Source organism: Chiloscyllium plagiosum, unplaced genomic scaffold (assembly GCF_037043375.1).
Source record: "Chiloscyllium plagiosum isolate Xiang-an unplaced genomic scaffold, Cpla_swu_hap1 HiC_scaffold_14, whole genome shotgun sequence".
Classification (NCBI taxonomy): Eukaryota; Metazoa; Chordata; class Chondrichthyes; order Orectolobiformes; family Hemiscylliidae; genus Chiloscyllium; species Chiloscyllium plagiosum.
In genome coordinates this window covers 69,538,131-69,564,037 of record NW_028270152.1, presented here as the reverse complement: position 1 = coordinate 69,564,037, position 25,907 = coordinate 69,538,131, and the positions used below count along the sequence as shown (strand labels likewise).

The window sequence follows — 25,907 nt, the reverse complement described above, 5'->3', positions numbered from 1 at the left end:
TAAGCTTCTTGAGTGTTGTTGAAGCTGCCCCCATCCAGGCAAGTGGGGAGTGTTCCATCACACTCCTGACTTGTGTCTTGTACATGGTGGACAGGCTTTGGGAGACAGGAGGTGAGTTATTTGCTGCAGTATTCCTCGCCTCTGGCCAGCTCTTGTAGCCACTGTGTTTAGATGGGTGAGTCCAGTTCAATTCCTAGCCAGTGGATATTAATAATACAGAATTCATTAATGGTAACATCACTGAATGTCAAGAGGTGGTGGTTAGATTGTGATTTATTGGTGATGATCATTGTCCTGGCATTTTTGTGGCACACATGTTACTTGCCATTTGCCAGCCCAAGCCTGGATATTGTCCAGATCTTGTTGCATTTGAACATAGACAGCTTCAGTATCTGAGGAGTCATGAATGCTGCTGATCCTTGTGCTATCGTCAATGAATGCCCAAATGTCTGACCTTATAATGGAGGGAAGGTCATTGATGAAGCAGCTGAAGGTGGTTTGGCCGAGGACATGACCCTGAGGAACTCCTGCAGAGATGTCCTGGAGCTGAGATACTGAACTCCAACAATCACAACCATCTTCCTAAGTACCAGGTATCACACCAACCAGCAGATAGTTTGCCCCCTGATATCCAGTTTTGCTAGGGCCCCTTGATACTACATTCAGTCAAATGCGGCCTTGATGTTAAGGGCTGTCACTCTCCCCTCCCCTCTGGAATTCAGCTCTTTTGTCCACTTTCGAACCAAGGCTGTAATGAGGTCAGGAACTGAGTGGCCCTGGCGGAACTCAAAATGGGCATCATTGAGCAGGTTATTGCTGAGCAGGTGCTGCTTGATGGCACTGTCGATGACACCTTCCATCATTTTTCTGATGATCGAGAGTAGACTGATGGGGCAGTCATTGGCTGGGTTAGATTGTCCTATTTTTATGTACAGGGCATACCTGGGCAATTTTTCACATTGTCAGGTAGATGTTGTAACTGATAGACCTTGGCTAAAGGAGCAGCAAGTTCTGGAACATAAGTCTTTTGTGCTATTGCTGGAATGGTTGTCTTTGCAGAATCTAGTGCCTCCAATCATTTCTTGGTGTGAATTGAATTGGCTGAAAACTGGCATCTGTGATGCTGGATCCTTTGGAGGAGGCCAAGATGGATGTATCATCCACTTGGCACTTCAGACTGAAGACTCTAATCTTCTAATCTTGATCAATGCCTCGTCTTCACTATGTGTTGCTTATAAGTCTAATACCCACTTCATTTCCAGTTTCTCCTTAACGTTTGTAAAATGTGGGAAATGTGGATGATGGAGATCTGAAACAAAAACTGAAAAGATTGGCAAAACTCAGTAGGCCTGACAGCACCTGTGGGGAGAAAGCAGGGTCAATATATTAAATTCAGTGGCTCTTCATCAGATGAAGAGATGAAGCTGAAGTATTCTGATGAAGAGTACACGTTGTTCCTACTGACAGTTGGCGGTGGAGGGAGTGAATGCTTATGGATTGTGCCAACCAAATGGGCTGCTTTTTCCTGACTTGTGCCTTTTAGATGATGAACATTCTGTGGAGAATCAGCTGGTCAGTTACTCTCTCTAAGATTCCTAGCCTCAAACTTACTCTTGCAGCCATCGTATTCACATGGCTAGTCTGAGTCAGTTACTCATCAATGGTAGCTATTAAGATGTTGATAGTGTAGGATTAATTGCGGGTGGTTGGGGGGGGGGGGGGGGGGGGTGAGGGTAAACACTGAACACTGATCTTCTTTGAAGAAAAATCATACTGGTTCTGAAACATTAACACCGTCTTCTCTCCACAGATATCTGCTGAATTTCTCCAGCAACTTATGCCTTTTATTTATGCAAAGGTATATCCCCGGTTTCAATAATAAATAAGCTAACTCTAATTTTAAGAGTGCACCAATGGCTACACTAACAACCAATTTACGATAATCAAGCTCATAAAGTTATTCATTTACATTTTTTAGAAGTGCCATTCATGTACAGGGGCCCATTTTCTACAATCACAAGAAATCAGTTTCAACTCATTTTGATGTCATCTGCAAACTTACTAATCAGATCGGGGTAAAAACAATGACTGCAGATGCTGGAAACCAGATTCTGGATCAGTGGTGCTGGAAGAGCACAGCAATTCAGGCAGCATCCGAGGACAGGCAAAATCGACGTTTCGGGCAAAAGCCCTTCATCAGATCGCCTACACGTTCCTCCAGAACATTTATACATATTACAAACAACAAGGGTCCCAGTACTGATCCCTGTGGAACACCATTCCAAAATGTACCCTTCCATAGCTACTGTCTGTCTTCTATGATCAAGCCAGTTTTGTATCCATCTAGCCAGCTCAGCCCAGATCCCATGAGACTCGACCTTTTGTACCAGCCTCCCATGAGGTATGATATTAAATGCATCACAAAAGCCTATGTAGCTAACATCCACAGCCCTTCCCTCATCAATCATTCTTGGTACCTCCTTAAAAACTCAGTCAGGTTGGTGAGATATGACCTTCTCCGTACAAACCCATGCTGAGTATCATTAACAAGTCTATTCCTTTCCAAATGTGAATAAATCCTGTCTCTCAGTATCTTCTGCAACAACTTCCCCACCACTGATGTCATGCTGACCAGCCCTTGATTACCTGTATTCGCTGTTTCCCTTCTTAAACAAAGGAAAAACATTAACCATTCTCCAGTCCTCTGGAACTTCTCCTGAGGCCACAGAGGTTGTAAAGATATCTGTTAAGGCCACAACTATATCCTCCCTTGCCTCCCACAGTATCCTGGGATAGATCCCATCTGGCCTTGGGGACTTGTCTACCTTAATGAGTTTCAAGACACTCAATACTTCCTCCTTCACTATGTTGACTTGCCCAAGAGTATTCACACACTTTCCCCTAATCCCTCACATCCCTCTCTCTGGTGAATCCTAATATAAAGTACTTATTGTGGATCTCACCCATTTCCTCTGGCTCCATTCACAACCTCCCTTCTTTATCAGCTATCCTCTTGCTCCTAATATCTGTATAAAATGCCTTGGGATTCTCCTTTACCCTGCTGGCCAATGACATTTCATAGCCCCTTTTAGCCTTCCAAGCTCCTCATTTGAGCACCTTCCTATTTGCGTTATATTCTCGAAGAACTTTGTCTGTTTTAATTGCTGAGACCTAAGGTATGCTTTTTTTTTGACTAAGCTGGTAATTTCCCCTGTCATCCAAGATTCCCAAATCCTGCCATTCCTGTTCTTCATTTTGACAGGAGCATGTCTGCTCTGCGATCTGACCAACTGGTCTTTCAAAGACTCCCAGTGTTTCGTGCAACCGATAAAGGCATCTCTTATACGTCACCATGAAGTTATGCTCAGATATCTCACTTTGTTCCTTTGAAATATGCATTACAATTGATTTATGAAGGTATCTCAGTCATAGGGATAGCCTGTTACAGGACCTGGATGCCCTGTAGTTTGGGAAAGATGTCCAAACCCAGCTATCAGCCAGAGGATTCCCAGTCTCTGTTTATCTAAGACTGACCTCTGCTGGCTAACCTTATGATGTGATCACAGGAAGTGTTCATTGTAAGGGAGAGCTTCACAATTCATCTGGGGAACTGATCAAGTTGTTAGGTTTTAAAGAGGTTTTGCATTCCTTTAAGCAACACAGGAGAGACCAGCATAATCAGGCTTTCAGAGTGTTCCACTTTCCCAGTTTTTGGGGAAGATGGGAATGATCCAGAACAGACTGTAAAGTGAGTGTGTGTCCCCTGCACACCTGGATAGCGCTGAAATAATACACACAATCAAATAAAACGATAATACACACATGGGATTTGACTTGTCCAGTAGTAACATCAGCTGTGATGATATCAATCATATCCTTTCAACATTTCAGACTTGGTCTGATTTATAAATTCAGGGGAATGACCAGGAAAACTCCAAGAACTTGGTCTCATAATTTAACACCCTAAGCCCAGGTATCATGGAGAACTGTCCAAAGTTAACACACTCTTCCTGAGGTGCTGAACCATGCACAACACTCTGAATGGGGATTGTTGACTAGCTAATACCTGCTGTGTTTATAGGGGAAGGACTTTCAGCAACCTGAGCTGAGGTCAGATTTGTCTGATTCAAGCTGCATGCAAAGTGCAACTTCTTTCACCATGTGTTAGCTAGCAATGGTCATTTAAATAAAGCTGCTTAGAAGGGTGGTTGTCAATGTACACCTCTTCTCTCGTGCATTTCGATGGTGTGCATTCACGTATTTTGAAACACTTATCACACACCCCTTGTATCACAGGAAATACATAGAGACCACATCCTTAGGGTGAGGGAATTGAAACAAACATGATCTTAAAGATATCACTTGGCAGCACAGAAACTTGAATATTGCTGCAGCATTTTATGTTGTATTCATCAGAACAAATGCAAGGACATTAAATTTCAAATGATCACAACACTTTAAACTACAGGAAGAAAGGGAGCTGATAGGTTGGCAAGGCAGCTCTGATTAGATTAGATTACCTGCAGTGTGGAAACAGGCCCTTCAGCCCAACAAGTCCACACTGACCCTCAGAAGAGTAACCCACCCAGACCCATTTCCCTCTGACCAATGCAACTAACACTACGGGCAATTTAGCATGGCCAATTCACCTAACTGCACCCAGAGGAAACCCACGCAGACATGGAGAGAATGTGCAAACGCCACACAGGCAGTCATCCGAGGCTGGAATCAAACCTGGGACCCTGGTGCTGTGAGGCAGCACTGCAAGCCACTGAGCCACCATGCTGCCCCTGGTCCGCATCCAACTTCTTAGAGGGACAAGTGGTGTACTTTGGGTTCCAGGGGGAGTATGGTTGCAAAGCTGAAACTTAAAGGAATTAGATAAATAAAACAATGGGGAACTGTGGGCTTTGCAAGCTCATTGATGGTTGACAAAATCTTCCAGGCTGGAAATGATTTCTTGTGGTTGTAGAAAACGGGTGAGTGGAAGTCATTTCAAATAATATAAATGAATAACTTTACGAGCTTAGTATTAGTGTAGCTATTGGTGCACACTTGAAATTAGAGTTAGGTTATTTATTATGGAAATCAGGGACATACTTTTGAATGAATTAAAAAAAAAGAAATTGCTGGAGAAATTCAGCAGATATCTATGCAGAGAAAATGGCGTTAATGTTTCAGATCCAGATGACTCTGCTTCAAAGAATATTAACATTCGACGATGTTGCTACCATTGAATCCCCACAATCAAAACCCTAATAGTTAACAAAAATTCAACTGGACAAGAGCACGTGGCTACAAGAGCAGATCAGAGGCTCGGAATACTGTGGCCAATAACTCACCTCCTGACTCCCCAAAGTCTATCCATAATGTACAAGTCTGGAGTGTTATAGAATACACCCCACTTGCCTGGATGAATGCAGTTCCAACAACACTCAAGAATTTTTGACACCATCCAGTGCAAACCTATCACGTTGATTTGCGTCACATCCACAAAGCATCCACTTTCTCCACTGCTAACTCACAACAGTAATAGTGTACGATCTACGAGATGCACTGCAGAAATGCACCAAGGTTCCTTCGGTAGCACCTTCCAAACCCATGACCAATACCACTTAGAAAAGCAAGGGGAGCAGGACAATGGCAGAGGAACTCCACCAGCTACAAGTTCCTTTCCAAACCACTCACCATCCTGACTTGGAGATATATCACTGTCGTTGGATCAAAATCCTGGAAATCCCTTTCCTAATGGCTTTGTAGGTCTATCTACACCAAATGGACTCCAGTGACTTGAGAAGACAGCTCATCGCCACCTTCTCAAGGGTATGTGGGGATGGGCAATAAATATGGGACAAGCCAGCGATGCCATAAATTAATTTCAAAATTCAGTTTCAAAATGTTAACTCTATTTCACTCTCCATTGATACTGCTACACCTGTTGAGTTTCTCCAGTGCTTTCTGTTTGTATTTCTGACTCCCAGTACGCTCATTACTTTGCTCTTACTTAAACATTTCATATTTTGCACAAAAATTAACAGAAAAAGAGCTTTATGGAATTGTGGTAGTTTTCCTATTCTTTGGTTTAAACAGTCCTTGGGTATGATGGTTATAGAGATGTGTCACAATGCATCTAAATAGATTGATTTATGTAAAAAAAAGTCGAGAACTCTTTACTGAAAATCATAGAATCCCTACAGTGTGGAAACAGGCCATTTGGCCCAACAAGTCCACACCAACCCAACCCCTTAACTAAAGCACCTAGCCTATACATCTCTGAACACTGTGGGCAATTTAGCATATCAAATTCACCTAACCTGCATAGGTTTGGACTGTGGGAGGAAACCAGAGCACTTGAAGAAAGCCCACGCAGACACAGGGAGAACATGTAAGCTCCACACAGACAGTCACCCAAGGCTGGAATTGAACCCAGGTCCCTAGCACTATGAGGTCCCAGTGCTAACCACTGATCCCATTGGAAATGCTGCAGATCAGCTGAAACATTCAAACAAGACAAGGCTTTTTAGGTGAGCGATATGGAGCAAAACTAGAAAACTGAATTGAGTTCCAGGTCATAGTCCAGTTGAAAGGTAGAATAGACTTAGGAAGCAGAATGGCTTACTCCTGCTCCTATGTACAGATGGTACAGCTATAATGGGACACCCCTGTATCTTGTAACTCCATTTGCAATCACACTTTGGATCCTATTCTTCTAATCCCTTATTCTGGGGACGAGCAAACAAAGCACATTTCCAACTTAAACCATCCACCCACAAACCCTCACAAGATGCTGTAAAAGCAAACTACTGGGGATGATCTGAAATTACAGCAGAACATATTGAGATTGCACAGCATCTGTGCAAGGAGAGAAAACAACAGAATTAATGATTTGGGCAATGACTATTAAACAGAACTGGGAAAAGATTGAGACATCACACGTTTGAAGCAAGTGGAAGTGGGAGGGTGGGAAATAGAACAACAGGATGGTCTGTGTTACAATGAAAGCAAAAGAAATTAAATGATAAAGGGATGATGGTGTAATAGGACAAGAGAAGAAAATTCTCTCTTCTCCTTTGAGATGCTTTTTAAATACATCTCTTTGGCTGAGCTGCTGCTAACCTTTACCACTATCTTGTTATCGAAAGTCGATTTCTTTATGAAGCTCCCTGGCTCGCTATAATGCAGTTCAGATAAACGATAAACAGAAGTCGTTATTGTACTCAACGAATCGCTGAAGTTTCCTAAATTTGATTGTGAAATGCTTCCAAATCGAATATCAGGAAAAAAACTAACAGCCCAGCTGCCACAAAGGATGTATTTTTATTAAATCACATCTCATTATCATTGAAATTTTGCTCAGGCCCTGTTCTTCATATTGCATTAATGTCTCCATCATGAAGCTAGTGTCGGCAGTTAACCAAGCATTCAAAATAATACTGAGGAGACAGTCAGATCTGTTTGATTTGATTTCTGCCGAGCCATAAGTTCTTTAATCCAAAACTAATGAAGTGTGCTTTTCTTGTGTCAATCATTTCAGACTGTTCTGCAAAACAGTTTTTAGGTTATCAGCAGAATGATTGGTCACTGTTGAAATGATGAATAAATCAAAGGCCATCTATCACAGAAAAGGCTTTCTGCCTACACTGTCAACTTTATTAACCAAGAAATTTAAGAAGGCTTTCAGTGCGGGTGAAGGAAGGGGTTAGCATCACTTGTCGGCTGTGGGGCATTTGGAATCAATGGATCCTCCCAAAATGACCACTTCACACTGCAGTGTTCCAGCCATGTTCTGCCCAACGACCGAACCCATCCCATAACACCTGCCTCAAATATCCCTCCCTCTGAGACAGGAAGTTCAGATTCAAATCCCACTGACCCAGAGGTGTGCCAATACATGTCCAAACAGACTTGATCGTCTCCGGACTGGGTAGGAACCTATTCACTAATCACGGCAGCATCTGTTTGCCAAGTATGGTCTGAGGCGGTGATGGACAGATTTTGTTTGACTTTTGTATTGAGTTCATAAACCTCTCTAAACCCACCACCAGTGCCTGTGCCTTCAGTTTAATCTGTACAGTTACACTACTCCATTCAAATCAATCTGTACAGTCACACCTAGCAAACCCCCCCCCCCCATTAAGTTCAACTGTATAGTCACACTTTCCCATATTTAAATATTAATTAAAATATTTTACATTTATTTCACATGCTGTTAAGTTTGAACATGTGGCAGTAATAGACATTAACCATGTTAAAGCATCTTAATCATGGATTGACTAAGACTATAGGATATAGCAGCAAAAATAGACCATTCAGTCCATCTACTCTGCTCCACCATTCAATAAGATCATGGTTGACCTGATAATCCTCAACTCCACTTTTTTGCCTTCCCCCATAACCCCTGATTTCCTTTCTGATTCCAAATCTGTCTGACTCAGTCTTGAACACATTGAACAACTTGACAGCCTCCTGTGGTAAATAACTCTACAGCTTCACTGCCCTTTGAGAGAAAATAAACCTCCTCATCTCTTTCTTACATGAGGAGCCCCTTACTCTGAGATCATGCCCTCTGCTCCTAAATTCTCCCACAGGAGAAGCAACCTCTTCACATCTACTCTGTCAAGCCTCGAAGAGTCTGAAATGTTTCAATTGGGTCACCTCACATTCTTCTAAACTACAATGATGAATCTTATCTGGACTGCCTTCAATTCCAGTATATCTTTCCTTAGTGAACGTGTCAAAACTGCTTAATGTATTCTGGCTGAGGTCTTGGGAAAGCTTCGTATAGTTTTAGAAAGACCTGCCTATTTTCATATTCCATTTCCTTTGAAATAAAAGCCACCATTCCATTTGCCTTTCCTATTACCAACTGAACTTGGATACTAGCTATCTGTGATTTATGCCCCAGGACTCCCAAACCCCTTTGTGCTGTAGCTTTCCGCACTCTTTAACGTTCAGTGTGTCTATTCTTCCAGCCAAAGAGTATAACCTCATATTTGTCCATATTATATTCGATATACTAAGTTTTTGCTCACTCACATAACCTCCTTAGATGCTTCTTATAGATTCTGTGAATAATCTAAGAACAGTTGGGAAGGCAAATATTGAAGATGATACAAAGATGACATAAACTTGCTCATAGTACACACTTTCCTCATCAAAATTATTCATATATTTTATAAATCCTTGTGGGTCCAGCACTGATCCCTATGGCACTCTGCTAGTTATGGTTCCCATGCTAAAATGCCCTCTTATTCCAATTACTGAATCTTCTATCATGCCAAATACCGGAAATACCATAGGCTCTTAATTTATTAAGTAACCTTGTACACAGTGCCTTATCAAATGTCTTTGAAAATCAAAATATATTACATCTACAAGTTTCCAATTATCTATCCTAATTGGCACCTCCTTAAAGAATTCTAATTAATTTAGGAGACATGATTTCCCCTTCGTGAAGCCATGCTGCATCTATTTATTCATATTATGTGTTTCTAAGTGCACTGCTATTACATCAATGACAGATGTTAAGCTAACGGAGTTAATGTTTTGAGTCCAGTGATTCTTCAGAACTATAGTTGAGTTTTTTTGCCTCCTCGTTTTATATAAATGTGTTATTTTTCCAGTCCTCTCAGACCTTTCCAGAGCCTAGGTGTATTACCAATGCATCCATTATCTCTGGGGATACTTCTTTTAAAATCCTAGAATGCATTCCATTTGGTCCTGGGTCTCTAATGCAATTAGTTTCCCCGATGCCTTTTCTCTAATGATTTGGAGATGCCGGTGTTGGACTGGGGTGTACAAAGTTAAAAATCACACAACACCAGGTTATAGTCCAACAGGTTTAATTGGAAGCACACTAGCTTTCGGAGCGTCGCTCCTTCATCAGGTGATAGTGGAGGGCTCGATCGTAACACAGAATTTATAGCAAAAATTTGCAGTGTGATGTAAGTGAAATTATACATTGAAAAATTGATTGTCTGTTAAGTCTTTCATCTGTTAGAATACAGTGATAGTTTCACTTCTTTCATGTGTAAATCTCAAAACCCTTTTTTTAAAGTTGCATTCTTGGGTTAGCTGTTAACAATGGTGATAGCTAGACAATATGTTGAAGGTGTTAGCCCCCTGTGTTCTCTATCTATGACCTGATGTTTAGATTGATTCTAATCTAAAAAGTGAGATAACAGAGTTTTACATAAATTTATGCAGTTTTTGAGCTCAGAGTTCTACATGAATGTATGCAGTTTTTGAGCAAAGTGCAATGTAACTCTGCAAGTACAAATTCACTCCACAAAATATATGTGTGCATGTGGGTCTTTGTCTGTCTGTGTGTGTGTGTGTGTCTGGGGTGGGGGTTGTGAGTGTGAGAAAGTGTGTGTGTGTGTAGTGAGTGCAGAATGTCTTAAGTCTGTGAGGGGGTGCATGTGTGTGTGTGGGAGTCTGTGTGTGCGTTTGTGTGTACCTGTGTCCGTGTGTATGTGAGAGAAAGGCTACGACAACGGATGAATGGGCACCGTACAACAATCAACAGACAGGAGGGTTCCCTCCCAGTTGGGGAACACTTCAGTGGTCCAGGACATTCAGCCTCGGACCTTCGGGTGACCATCCTCCAAGGTGGACTTTGGGACAGGCAGCAGAGGAAAGTGGCCGAGCAGAGGCTGATAGCTAAGTTCGGTACCCATAGGGAGGGCCTCAACCGGGACCTTGGGTTCATGTCACATTACAGGTGATCACCATTGCACTACACACACACACACACGGATATTCCTACACGCACACACTCTCACATACACATGGACACAGGTACACACAGACACGTACACAGACACCCACACACACCCTTATAGACACATAAACTCCCACACTCACACATGCACCCCCTCACAGACTTACACTCTGCACTCACTACACACACACACACACACTTTCTCACACTCACAACCCCCACCCCAGACACACACACACACACACACAGACAGACAAAGACCCACATGCACACATATATTTTGTGGAGTGAATTTGTACTTGCAGAGTTACATTGCACTTTGCTCAAAAACTGCATACATTCATGTAGAACTCTGAGCTCAAAAACTGCATGAATTTATGTAAAACTCTGTTATCTCACTTTTTTGATTAGAATCAATCTAAACATCAGGTTATAGATAGAGAACACAGGGGGCTAACACCTTCAACATATTGTCTAGCTATCACCATTGTTAACAGCTAACCCGAGAATGCAACTTTAAAAAACGGTTTTGAGATTTACACATGAAAGAAGTGAAACTATCACTGTATTCTAACAGATGAAAGGCTTAACAGACAATCAATTTTTCAATGTATAATTTCACTTACATCACACTGCAAATTTTTGCTATAAATTCTGTGTTACGATCGAGCCCTCCACTATCACCTGATGAAGGAGTGACGCTCCGAAAGCTAGTGGGCTTCCAATTAAACCTGTTGGACTATAACCTGGTGTTGTGTGATTTTTAACTTTTCTCTAATGATAATTGTTGTATTTAATTCCTCCCCCTTTCTTTTGCTCCTTGATTAGTTAGCACTTTTGGGATGCTATTAGTGTCATCTGATATAAAGACAAATGCAAATTTTTACTCAACTCCTCTGCCATTTTCTAATTCCCCGTTATTAGTTTCCCAGCCTCATTCTCTTGGAAACTATGCCTACGTTAGCCTCTCGTTCCCTTTCATACATATTTAAAAGCTCTATTATATTACTTGCTACTTTACCTTCAAAGCTTATTTTCTCCCTCTGCTATGTTTTAATCATCTTTTGTTGGGTTTTAAAACTTTCCCAGTCCTTCAGCACACCACTAAACTTTGCCACCTTGTATGTTTTTACTTTTAATTTGATTCTGTACTTAACTTCCCAGGTTAGTCATGTTCAGTTAATCCTCTTCCTTGAATCCTCACCGGCTGAACCGTGGGCTATTTTCTAAAATGTCTACCGTTGTTTCTCTTCCTTTCCCGTCCAGCCAATTTTGCACCTATTCATTTGTAATTGCCCTCATTTAAGTTGAACTCAATTGTTTCTGAGCCAGAGTTTTTCTCTCAATCTACCCCTTTTGGCTCGATTTGCTGATTTTTAAAAAATACTTGCACACTTTGACTCCTTCTGTCCTACTCTTGGTGTCATTCTGTTAATAGTTGCTCTGTTTCACTACCACCTCCTTTTGCTTTGTAAGCATACCTATCCCTTCTCATCCCCTGTATTTAGTTCAAAGCCATCTCTACAGCCATAGTCATTTGACTTGCCAGGACACTGGTCCTAGCACAGTTTAAGTGAGTCCCATACCATTGGACCAGCTCCCTTTTGTACCTGTGCCACCCAAACTGAAACCTATTCCACTCACTCCAAAATTTGAGCCACATATTTTACATGCTGCAGCTATACAGGACATTGGTTAAGCCACTATTGAAATTCAGCGTTCAATTCTGTTCTCCCTGCTGTAGGAAAGGTGGGTTCAGAGAAGCATGTTGCCAGGATTGGAGGGTTTGATCCATAGGGAAAGGCTGGGACAAAATTCCCCGGGGGCATCAGAGGCTGACGGGTGACCTTATAGAGGTTTATAAAACTGTGAGAAGCATGGATAGGGTAAATAGCCAAGATTGTTTTCCCAGGGTAGGTGAGTCCAAAACTAGAGGGCATATATTTAAGGTGAGCAGGGAAAGATTTGAAAGGGACCTAAGGGGCAACATTTTCACACGGTTGGTGGTGTGTGTTTGGAATGCCAGAGGAAGTGGTGGAGGTGGGCACGATTACAACATATAAAAGGCATCTGGATGGGTACATGAATAGGAAGGGTTTAGAGGGATATAGGCCAAATGCTGGCAAATGGCACTAGATTAATTTAGCATATCGGATCGGCATGGATGAGTTGGACAGAAGGGTCTGTTTCTGTGCTATACGTCTTATGACTCTATAACTCCTTGACTTTATTTGTCCACAGCTTGGACCTTTAAAGTTCTACTTTTCAATTTAGCTCTTTGAAAATCTTTCGGAAGAACTTCCTTCCCAGTCTTATCAATATCTTTGGTACCAACAGGGACAACAATAAATAGATCTGTTCTCTCTCTGTCCAGGTTCTTCCCAAGGTTCATTGAGTTGCCCTTCCTCATGGCACTGGGCAATAGAGCCTCTGAGATTTGCATTGAAAGCTGCAAGGAATAATATCGATCCACCTAATCATACTGGCCTCTATCACGTTGCTATTTCCTCCCTCCACTTGGATACTGTGGCCAGGCCACTCATCCTCCTTACAGTCCCACTCTCATTCACACAACTTGCATGAACCTAATAACTGCTGGACAACTTGCCAAGGCTCCTCAAACGCTAACTCCCTGGGTCCCCATTCCTGCCTCACCTGCAGTCACACCCTCCGTGATCTCTGATCATGGACCATAACATGGGGGGAGTGACCACTTCCTAAAGCAAAGCGTCCAGGTCACTTTTCCTGCTTGCTGATGTGATGCAATGTCTGCAGCTCAGATTCCAGCTCCTCAACTCGAATCCAAAGCTCCTCAAGCTGCAACTTGGTGTCCAGCAGCTCTCACATGCTACAGCAGCAACACATCATCCCTGCTGCCATCACTGTTGCATTTTCTTTCCTTTACTCATTAATGACCCTAGAATCCCCTGCCTCCTACATTTTATTGTCATTAATTATCTTTTTCCATTCTGTTATCAATCTTATACTTAACAAACTATTTTTTAAAAAGTCAAAAAGAAATGACTAAAGACCTAAACACAAATTGAAAACCTTGCTTTGACTTTAAAGGTGAGAAATACTCAACTACCCTACTCAATAATCAGAATTCCCTGCACTCACATCATGTTGTGGTCACTCTGCCTCACTGCAGGTAGGCCGTGTGATGGTTACCTTTTATCCTCTCCCGCTCACCTCTTGCTGTGAAGACCTTATTTCTTTCAGTAAGTAAAAATTACTTTCCCCTGCTGCCCTGAATTCCCACTTTGAACCAACTTCTCGGGGTATAACCCCTTGTCCTCTGTTTCACTCAGGCCAAGTTTCCCTCACACTTACCTGTGCTCCTTACTGCCCTTACTGAATGGAGGGAAGAGCTCAACGTTTTGTAGCCTGTAGTATTTGAAGCACTGCCGGTGAGGATGCTCAGCACTGCAATGACACAGTGAAGCGTCACTTCACTGTGTTGCAATGCGAGGGTGTTGGAGGAAAAGGAACCATCTCATAATGTGGGATAATTCAGTATCATTCACCAAGGCATGGACTTCCTAATGTGACACATATCTGCAACACAAAGACCATTTTAATGTAACCATGCCCATGATGATGGAAGTGTTCAATGTATCCCTGCTGCTTTATCCCTAACGTTGGTCTGGAACAAGGTTTGTGCAAACACTTAAGCTTTTCCAGAAGTGAGGAGATCAGAACCAGAGTAGAAAGGGAATGTCCCCATTTTACTGCGTGGATGAAGCAAATGAAATTCCTGCTCAGTCCTCAAGGAATGCTGCATATCTTGTTGGCATCAAGGGTTATCCCCTCCACACCTGGCTGATGGGGCCTCTAAGAAATCCTTTTAGAGGATTTTTTAATTTTAATTTCTCAGTAGCAGTTGCTGGGGTCTTGAAGCCATGTTCTGAAGCTGCAGTACATCTCCCCCCTGCTAATCTCTCTCTCTCTTTTTAACCTCCTGGACTGGAGAATTGCCTGTGAGACAATCTATTTATTTCTGCACTTGCCTTTGTCAAGGGGGTGTTTATGGGATGTTATTGCATCAGAACAGTTCATTCCTAATAGTTAATAATATGTTATTCTGTTAAGTTTTCTAATAGTTATTCCAATTGCTTCTTTCTTTTTTGTATTTTAATGATAGTGTATGAATAAGGTGTGTTTTGCTTCAAATCTGGTAGTCTGACCAATTGAATTGCATTCACACACAACTTTAAAATAAGAAAAAGTTAGGGTTAACGCTATCTTCTTAACATATTTTGAGGGTGTTTGATCTCGTGCATAACACTAGGCAAAGTAACATCCTACCTCAATATTCTGAAGTCTCTAGGTCCTGCCCTCACACCTCACCAAGGCTCCAGGTAGCATGTGATTCTGTATAGCTGTGTGGCTTGAACAGTAGCCCGTGCCACCAACATTGCAGGAGCGTGGAGGCAATCCCCTACGGTCTGACAATCCCCCTTCCCATGCAAGAGCCAACTTTCCCTCATGTAAGGTGGCCCAAGAGAGTGTCAATGTGAAATGAAGAGACATGCTACCACTCACCCGATTAACCATACCTGGACTCACTCGTTAACGCACTGCCGCACTCTGCATGCACATGTACTGTGTTTGCTGTCTGCCCTGTGGGCACATTCACCACCCTTGGTTGACAATGCAGCACAGTGCTGTACAGAGACATGTACCTTGCCTTTCACATCATTGCTTCAATGTTTCCTACAGCCACATGTTCCTGTCCTCCCTTCCGTACTGAAGTGCCATCTGTGTGCCAAACCCTGCCCCCCACTAGTGAAACAGATGTTAGTGTTCTCCTGTATGTTTCAGAGACGGGCTGAGACACATCCTACCTTGGTCCCCATTCAAGGAGTCTGCACTGTGGTTGTAGATCCAACAGCAAGGAAGATTGAGGAGGTTTTGCTCGAGACAGTACACTCACCTGGACTGGAGACTGAAGATCAAGTCAACATGTTGGTTTGTGCAGTGACATTCCTAAAGTTAATTGGGGTTAATTCTAACATGCTGTGCAATTAATGAGGTACAAATATGTGTAAATAAACTCCGCACCACCTGATGGCAAGGAAGTCACCGCACCAGCTGAGCAGAGAGGTTTTTAACTGGGAACGTTTACCTCACCCGTGAGAATCTGGTTTCTCAACACGCGCCTGATTACGGTGAAACCACCGCCATTGCTCTCGCCACTATCACATCCCGCATGCTTCCCCATCTCAGTTAATAAAAGACAATCTCTCCCTTGCAGGTCTCCTGATTCAATGGGACATGTCAAGCCTTCTGAAAGGTTTGCTGAGAATAGGCAACAAATGCTGGCCTTGCCACTGATGTCTCCATCTCATAAATAAATTAAAAACAATATCGAAGCCTCGCTTCTCTGAGTTACATCATAGGACCAGCCTGTTGCTGCTGCTCTCGGTGTTTTTTAAAATTTGATTTGATTTGATTGTTTATTGTCACATATGCCTAGGTACAGTGAAAAGTCTAGTTTTGCATGCAAAACAGACAGATCATGCCATACATTAGGTTAGAGTGGTGCTGGAAAAGCACAGCAGGTCAGGCAGCATCCGAGGTAGCAGGGAAATCGATGCTTCGGGTAAAAGCTCTTCCTCGGATGCTGCCTGACCTGCTGTGCTTTTCCAGCACCATTCTAATCTAGACTCTGATCTCCAGCATCTGCAGTCCTCACTTCTGCCATGCCATACATTGGGGTAATAGAACAGAGTGAGGAATACAATGTTATGGTTACACAGAGAGTGATAGTAACATCAAATTTAAAATTTGAGAGGTCCATCCAGAAGTCTAATAACAGCGAGGAAGAAGCTGATCTTGAATCTGTTGATGGGTGTGTTTAAATATTTTTTGTCTGTCTGTTGCTGTATATGCCATTCTGTAAAGTTCTGTAGAGAATCATTGGGAAAGGCTATTGGCTTGGTGTGTGATAATCTGTATCCAGGTTAGGCAGTGCCTCCAACCAAGTTAGGACAAGTGCTTTCACTTCAAGCTCTTTGGAGGGCATTAAATCACGTACTAAAGTACTTTTATATAAAAAGAAAATTCTGCAAGTAGTCAGCAGGTGAGGCAGTATCTGTAAGGAGCAAAATTATTTCCAACTGGAAAAATGGGATTAAAATAGTTAGGTGGTTGCTTTTGACCAGCGTGATTCAATGGGCGAAAGGGCCTACTTCTGTGCTATGACTCCACGTTTCAGCAAGTATGGAGGTGGCAAATGGCAAGAGAGGACATTCAGGCCGAGAGGAAAGAGGGATCAAAATAATGCAAAGCAGAAGGGCTCCAGTGAAGATACAGATTCTCGAGGAGGTGTGAATGGCAACAGCAGAACCAACACCGACCATCTGAAAGACTGGGAGCAGCGCTTATGATGTGACATTGTCGAACTTGGTGTTGAGTCAGGAAGGTGCTAAAACATCTCATTGCGAGGGGAGGTGCCGTTGCGCAGAATTCCACTGCGCATCCCGGAGACAGTGTTGGAGGGCAAGGATAGAGAGGTCAGAGTTAGCCCGAAGGGGTGAATTTCAGGGACAGGCGAGTGGAAGATCTGGGTCCCATTTGTGGATCGATTGGAGGTGTTCAGGGCAGCAGAGGTCGACGTGCACCTGACCTCCCAAGTACCGAGGAGAGCCCATTGCAATCTGTGAGAAGTAAATTGAGAGAAATTGCTTCATATGGAAAGAATGAACAGCCATTGACACAAGAGGAGTTTAAAAAGGCCGCTGGTAGAGCCCTAGGGTGGGGCAGTGCCGTTGGAAGGGAACTGAGTAAAAGGGAAACAAGTTGTAAGGGGAATGATCCCCAACAGGATACTGAAAGGAGCAGGCCTCCCTGGTGGGCAACACAGCCATCAAGGGATTAGACATCCATTAGAGGAGAAGTACATATCAAGATTCTGTTAGACGTGACTGAAGGCATCAATACATTTACAGATGAAAAGCTGAAGAAATTGTAAAATGAGCGAATGAATAGAGTTGAGAATAGAAGATTCCAGGGAATAATCTAGGGAAACAAGGAGCTCCTAAGGAAGTCCTGCACTTGGGAAGAATTTGGAAGCAGGCAGAAAGGGGATGGAGAAGCTCTGAGGGGACGGAGAGGGTTTTGACATTTGAGACTGTGAGGGGATCGAGAGGAGTTTTACATTTGAGGCTGTGGGGGGGAGGGAGAGGGGTTTGACATTTGAGGCTGTGGGGGGGAGGGAGAGGGGTTTGACATTTGAGGCTGTGAGGGGATGGAGAGGGGTTTGACATTTGAGGCTCTGAGGGGACGGAGAGGGGTTTGACATTTGAGGCTGTGGGGGGATAGAGAGGGGTTTGACATTTGAGGCTGTGGGGGGAGGGAGAGGTGTTTGACATTTGAGGCTGTGGGGAGAGGGAGAGGGGTTTGACATTTGAGGCTGTGGGGGGAGGGAGAGGGGTTTGACATTTGAGGCTGCGAGGGGACGGAGAGGAGTTTGACATTTGAGGCTGTGGGGGGAGGGAGAGGGGTTTGACATTTGAGGCTGTGAGGGGACGGAGAGGGGTTTGACATTTGAGGCTGTGGGGGGGTAGAGAGGGGTTTGACATTTGAGGCTGTGTGGGGAGGGAGAGGGGTTTGACATTTGAGGCTGTGGGGAGAGGGAGAGGGGTTTGACATTTGAGGCTGTGGGGGGAGGGAGAGGGGTTTGACATTTGAGGCTGCGAGGGGACGGAGAGGAGTTTGACATTTGAGGCTGTGGGGGGAGAGAGAGGGGTTTGACATTTTAGGCTGCGGGGGTAGGGAGAGGGGTTTGACATTTGAGGCTGCAAGGGGATGGAGAGGGGTTTGATATTTGAGGCAGTGGGGGAAGGGAGAGGGGTTTGACATTTGAGGCTGTGGGGGGAGGGAGAGGGGTTTGACATTTGAGGCTGCAAGGGGATGGAGAGGGGTTTGATATTTGAGGCAGTGGGGGAAGGGAGAGGGGTTTGACATTTGAGGCTGTGGCGGGACGGAGTGGGGTTTGACATTTGAGGCTGTGGGGGCTGGGTGAGGGGTTTGACATTTGAGGCTGTCAGGGGATGGAGAGGAGGTTGATATTTGAAGCTGTGGGGGAGGGAGAGGAGTTTGACATTTGAGACTGTGAGGGGACGGAGAGGTGTTTGACATTTGTAGCTGTGTGGGGATGGAGAGGGGTTTGACATTTGAGGCTGCGAGGGGATGGAGAGGTGTTTGACGTTTGAGACTGTGGGGGGAGGGAAAGGGGTTTGACATTTGAGGCTCTGAGGGGACAGAGAGGGGTTTGACATTTGAGGCTGTGAGGGGACGGAGAGAGGTTTGACATTTGAGGCTGTGAGGGGATGCAGAGGGGTTTCACATTTGAGGCTGTGGGGGGAGGGAGAGCGGTTTGACATTTGAGGCAGTGGGGGGAGGGTGTGGGGTTTGGCATTTGAGGCTGTGGGGGGATAGAGAGGGGTTTGACATTTGAGGCTGCGAGGGGACGGAGAGGAGTTTGACATTTGAGGCTGTGGGGGGAGAGAGAGGGGTTTGACATTTTAGGCTGCGGGGGTAGGGAGAGGGGTTTGACATTTGAGGCTGTGGGGGGAGGGAGAGGGGTTTGACATTTGAGGCTGTGGCGGGACGGAGTGGGGTTTGACATTTGAGGCTCTGAGGGGACGGAGAGGGGTTTGACATTTGAGGCTGTGGGGGGATAGAGAGGGGTTTGACATTTGAGGCTGTGAGGGGACGGAGAGGAGTTTGACATTTGAGGCTGTGGGGGGAGAGAGATGGGTTTGACATTTTAGGCTGCGGGGGTAGGGAGAGGGGTTTGATATTTGAGGCTGTGGGGGGAGGGAGAGGGGTTTGACATTTGAGGCTGTGAGGGGACGGAGAGGAGTTTGACATTTGAGGCTGTGGGGGGAGAGAGAGGGGTTTGACATTTTAGGCTGCGGGGGTAGGGAGAGGGGTTTGACATTTGAGGCTGTGGGGGGATAGAGAGGGGTTTGACATTTGAGGCTGTGGGGGGAGGGAGAGGTGTTTGACATTTGAGGCTGTGGGGAGAGGGAGAGGGGTTTGACATTTGAGGCTGTGGGGGGAGGGAGAGGGGTTTGACATTTGAGGCTGTGGGGAGAGGGAGAGGGGTTTGACATTTGAGGCTCTGAGGGGACGGAGAGGGGTTTGACATTTGAGGCTGTGGGGGGGGTAGAGAGGGGTTTGACATTTGAGGCTGTGTGGGGAGGGAGAGGGGTTTGACATTTGAGGCTGTGGGGAGAGGGAGAGGGGTTTGACATTTGAGGCTGTGGGGGGAGGGAGAGGGGTTTGACATTTGAGGCTGTGGGGGGAGAGAGAGGGGTTTGACATTTTAGGCTGCGGGGATAGGGAGAGGGGTTTGACATTTGAGGCTGTGGGGGGGGAGGGAGAGAGGTTTGACATTTGAGGCTGCAAGGGGATGGAGAGGGGTTTGATATTTGAGGCAGTGGGGGAAGGGAGAGGGGTTTGACATTTGAGGCTGTGGCGGGACGGAGTGGGGTTTGACATTTGAGGCTGTGGGGGCTGGGTGAGGGATTTGACATTTGAGGCTGTCAGGGGATGGAGAGGAGGTTGATATTTGAAGCTGTGGGGGAGGGAGAGGAGTTTGACATTTGAGACTGTGAGGGGACGGAGAGGTGTTTGACATTTGTAGCTGTGTGGGGATGGAGAGGGGTTTGACATTTGAGGCTGCGAGGGGATGGAGAGGTGTTTGACGTTTGAGACTGTGGGGGGAGGGAAAGGGGTTTGACATTTGAGGCTCTGAGGGGACAGAGAGGGGTTTCACATTTGAGGCTGTGGGGGGAGGGAGAGCGGTTTGACATTTGAGGCAGTGGGGGGAGGGTGTGGGGTTTGGCATTTGAGGCTGTGGGGGGATAGAGAGGGGTTTGACATTTGAGACTGTGGGGGGAGGGAAAGGGGTTTGACATTTGAGGCTGTGGGGGGAGGGAGAGGGGTTTGACATTTGAGGCTGCGAGGGGATGGAGAGGAGGTTGATATTTGAGGCTGTGGGAGGAGGGAGAGGGGTTTGACATTTGAGGCTGTGGGGAGAGGGAGAGGGGTTTGACATTTGAGGCTGTGAGGGGACGGAGAGGGGTTTGACATTTGAGGCTGTGGGGGAAGGGAAAGGAGTTTGACATTTGAGGCTGCGAGGGGATGGAGAGTGTTTGACATTTGAGGCAGTGGGGGGAGGGAGAGGGGTTTGACATTTGAGGCTGTGAAGGGGTGGAGAGGGATTTGACATTTGAGGCTGTGAGGGGACAGAGAGGGGTTTGACATTTGAGGCTTGGGGGGAAGGGAGAGGGGTTTGACACTTGAGGCTGTGGCGGGACGGAATGGGGTTTGACATTTGAGGCTGTGGGGGCTGGGTGAGGGATTTGACATTTGAGGCTGTCAGGGGATAGAGAGGGGTTTGACATTTGAGGCTGCGAGGGGACGGAGAGGAGTGTGATATTTGAGGCTGTGGGGGATGGAGAGGGGTTTGACATTTGAGACTGTGGGGTAGGGATAGGGGTTTGACATTTTAGGCTGCGGGGGGAGGGAGAGGGGTTTGACATTTGAGCCTCTGAGGGGACGGAGAGGGGTTTGACATTTGAGGCTGTGGGGGCAGGGAGAGGGGTTTGACATTTGAGGCTGTGGGGGGATGGAGAGGGGTTTGACATTTGAGACTGTGGGGGGAGGGAAACTGGTTTGACATTTGAGGCTGTGGGGGGAGGGAGAGGGGTTTGACATTTGAGGCTGTGGGAGGAGGGAGAGGGGTTTGACATTGAGGCTGTGAGGGGATGGGGAGGGGTTTGACATTTGAGGCTGTGGGGAGAGGGAGAGGGGTTTGACATTTGAGGCTGTGAGGGGACGGAGATTGGTTTGACATTTGAGGCTGTGGGGGGAGGGAGAGGGGTTTGACATTTGAGGCTGCGAGGGGATGGAGAGGGGTTTGACATTTGAGACTGTGGGGGGAGGGAAACTGGTTTGACATTTGAGGCTGTGGGGGGAGGGAGAGGGGTTTGACATTTGAGGCTGTGGGAGGAGGGAGAGGGGTTTGACATTGAGGCTGTGAGGGGATGGGGAGGGGTTTGACATTTGAGGCTGTGGGGAGAGGGAGAGGGGTTTGACATTTGAGGCTGTGAGGGGACGGAGATTGGTTTGACATTTGAGGCTGTGGGGGGAGGGAGAGGGGTTTGACATTTGAGGCTGTGAGGGGACGGAGATTGGTTTGACATTTGAGGCTGTGGGGGGAGGGAGAGGGGTTTGACATTTGAGGCTGCGAGGGGATGGAGAGGGGTTTGATATTTGAGGCTGTGGGGGAAGGGAGAGGAGGTTGATATTTGAGGCTGTGGGAGGAGGGAGAGGGGTTTGACATTTGAGACTGTGAGGGGACGGAGAGGTGTTTGTCATTTGAAGCTGTGGGGTGATGGAGAGGGGTTTGACATTTGAGGCTGTGGGGGGAGGGAAAGGGGTTTGACATTTGAGGCTCTGAGGGGACGGAGAGGGGTTTGATATTTGAGGCTGTGAGGGGACGGAGAGAGGTTTGACATTTGAGGCTGTGAGGAGACGGAGAGGAGTTTGACATTTGAGGCTATGGGCGGAGGGAGAGGGGTTTGACATTTGAGGCTGCGAGGGGATGGAGAGGGGTTTGATATTTGAGGCTGTCGGGGAAGGGAGAGGGGTTTGACATTTGAGGCTGTGGCGGGACGGAGTGGGGTTTGACATTTGAGGCTGTGGGGGCTGGGTGAGGAATTTGACATTTGAGGCTGTGAGGGGATGGAGAGGGGTTTGACATTTGAGGCTGCGAGGGGACAGAGAGGAGTTTGATATTTGAGGCTGTGGGGGAGGGAGAGGGGTTTGACATTTGAGACTGTGGGGTAGGGATAGGGGTTTGACATTTTAGGCTGTGGGGGGAGGGAGAGGGGTTTGACATTTGAGCCTCTGAGGGGACGGAGAGGGGTTTGACATTTGAGGCTGTGAGGGGATGGAGTGGGGTTTGACATTTGAGGCTGTGGGGGGAGGGAGAGGGGTTTGACATTTGAGGATGCGGGGGCAAGGAGAGGGGTTTGACATTTGAGGCTGCGAGGGGACGGAGAAGGGTTTGACATTTGAGGCTGTGAGGGGATAGAGAGGGGTTTGACATTTGAGGCTGTGGGGCAAATCTCTCCAGAGGGAACGTCTGGGGAACGTTGGTATGACAATGGGCACTGGGGTCTGGGTCTGGGACCATAGAAAAGGAAACATTGGAAAGTTGGCTTTCAGCTGCCCTCCAGTTGAGTTTGACTTACCAAACTGCATTAGCAGAAATGTCAGGGTGCTGTCAGAGGGGAGGTCAGCATTTTGAGATGGTGAGGCAGTTCTCAGTGGAAGAATGCAGAGGTGGCAAATGTTCAGATGGGGGGGGGGGGGGAGGGGGAGGGTGAGTGAGTGGGAATTCTGAGGAAAGATAAAGTGATCCCTGACTTGGGGAGCGGGGAGGGATGAAGGTTAGGATGCTGGCCAAAGGAGTGACGATTCATGTTGTCTTTTCTCATTGAATCACTTATACGTTGTCCTCTCCTTCCCTCGCAGCTCTAATACTTTCAGTTCTGATGAATGATCACTGACTGGATCATATCTTGGCCTTTTTTCTTCCACAGACCATTGAGTCTCTTTTTATCATGTTCTGTTTACATTTCAGATTTGCATGCACAGTATTTTGCCTTATGTATAATTTGCTCCCTGCTGATTAAAGTGTTGGTCTTCGAATGGCTGATTTTATTGTCGGGATTATTCACAGGAGATTTCCAGCACATTACTATTTGAGGTCGGGGTATGGGGGCACTGATTCTAACCCATGCAATTTGGAGACAATCAGTATAATCCCCAGCTGAGCTGATAATAGAAGTTTCATTTATAGTACAGTGGTCCCTTAATGTCAGCACACAAGCTTGGCTCAGCCCCTTCTGCCGTTCAAAAGTTGAAGACAGAAAGAGATTGCATTTATGTAGTGCCTTTCACAACTACAGGACACCAGATCGCACACTTCACAGCTGGTAATGTCCTTTTGAAGTGAGCTCAGTGGGGTGACACAGCGACACTCAGCTGTGGGCTCAATAACGTAAGAAGCAATAATCACTCTGCTTGTTTTAAGAGGATGTTGGTCGAAGGATAATTATTGATCAACCTCTGCTTCTGAACAATCTCCAACCAGCTGAAAAAATGGTGAAATATTGACTGCAATTTCACCCAGAATGGAATTCGAATTTTTTGGAATAAATATTTCCTCTTGATTCAATCCTGGAATTGTGCAGCCTTGAGGGTGTCCCACTGTGCCTGTGGAAAATTCTCTGCAGGACCCACCAAATAGTTATGGGTCAGAGTGGGGTCATTCAGCCCATCATGCCCACACTGGCTTTTCAATCAAGCAATGTCACCAAGCACCAATCTCCTGCCTTTCTCCCAAATCACTGCACCCTATTTCTATCCAAATCGCTACCCACTCCCTACCCTCTTAAATGGCCCAGTTGATTGTGCCTCCACCACATTTTCAGGCATTCCATACCCTAACTACTCACCGAATGGAAAAAAAATTCCCACACATCACCCTCGCTTCATTTACACATCCCATTAAATGCCCTCTTACCCTTGGTTCATTTTACAATCGTGAACAGCTTCAAATCATCATCAAATTTAGCTGTCATACCTTTCATATAATCCCTACAGTGTAGAAATTCAGCCCATTCAGTCCACACAGAAGACCATCCAACCCAGACATCCCTGGAACTCCACATTTCCCATGGCTAGTCCCCTTAGTCTGCATATCTCAGGACACGATGGCAATTTAGCATGGCCAATCCATCTAACCTGCGCATCTTTGGATTGTAGGAGGAAACCGGAGCAAGTTCACGCAGACATGGGGAGAATGTGCAAACTCCACACAGACAGTCGCCCAAGGCTGGAATCAAACCCAGGTCCCTGGTGCTGTGAGGCTGCAGTGCTAACCACTGAGCCACTGAGATTGTTCAAGGTTAATCTCTTGGGGGATAATATTATGAACTTCATTATACAAGCTTCAGAAAGAACTTTATTTACCAATATTACAAAAATTGGTCCCTTTATTCAAATCATTGATAGAAATTTATATAAATGATTTGGATGTGAGCATAAGAGGTATAGTTAGTAATTTTGCAGATGACACCAAAATTGGAGTTGTAGTGGACATCGAAGAAGGTTACCTCAGAGTACAATGGAATCTTGATCAGATGGGCCAATGGGCTGAGAAGTAGCAGATAGAGTTTAATTTAGATAAATGCAAGGTGCTGCATTTTGGTAAAGCAAATCTTAGCAGGACCTATGCACTCAATGGTAAGATCCTAGGTAGTGTTGCTGAACAAAGAGACCTTGGAGTGCAGGTTCATAGCTTCTTGAAAGTAGTTGAGGGTAGATAGGATAGTGAAGAAGACTTTCCTTTATTTGTCAGCGTATTAAGTATAGGAGTTGGGAGGTCATGTTGTAGCTGTACAGGACATTGGTTAGGCCACTTTTGGAACATGAGGTGCAATTCTGGTCTCCTTCCTTTCGGAAGGATGCTCTGAAACTTGAAAGCGTTCAGAAAAGATTTACAAGGATGTTGCCAGGGAGAATTTGAGCTATAGGGAGAGGTTGAATAGGCTGGGGCTGTTTTCCCTGGAGCATCGGGGCCTGAAGGGTGACCTCATAGAGGATTATAAAATCCTGAGGGCATGGATAGGATTTCCCTGGGGTGGGGGAGCCCAGAACGAGAGGGTATAGGTTTAGGGTGAGGGGGAAAGATATAAAAAAGACAGAGGGTGGTATGTGTATGGAATGAGCTGCCAGAGGAAGTTGTGGAGGCTGGTACAACTACAGCATTTAAAAGGCACCTTTATGGGTATATGAATAGGAAGGGTTTGGAGGGATATTGGCTGGGTGCTGGCAGGTGGGACTATATTGGGTTGGGATATCTGGTTGGCATGGATGTTTTTGGTCTATGAGTCAATAAATTATAAAGGGTTGCTGCCCCTTGCAGGACACCTTTTGTGACATCCTGCTTGCCCATTTACTTCCTGATATCCAACCAAGCTTCTATCCATGCCAATCTGTTATCCCTTACACCATGAACTCATATTTTACACAGTCACATTTAGTGCTATCTATCAGATACCTGATCCCATTTTCTTACTTCTCTCTCCTTTTC

General features: G+C 45.5%; 1 protein-coding gene across 1 annotated transcript in view; it reads right to left on the bottom strand.

Moving 5' to 3' along the window:
* The window catches only part of LOC148147983 (caveolin-1-like), a 42,558-nt gene that overhangs the window by 11,376 nt on the left and 5,275 nt on the right, over positions 1-25,907 (bottom strand). Inside the window, exon 2 of the mRNA XM_087993994.1 lies at positions 7,117-7,297. Coding sequence (XP_087850120.1) covers positions 7,117-7,297 — 181 coding nt within the window. The remainder of the gene's footprint in view (positions 1-7,116; positions 7,298-25,907) is intronic.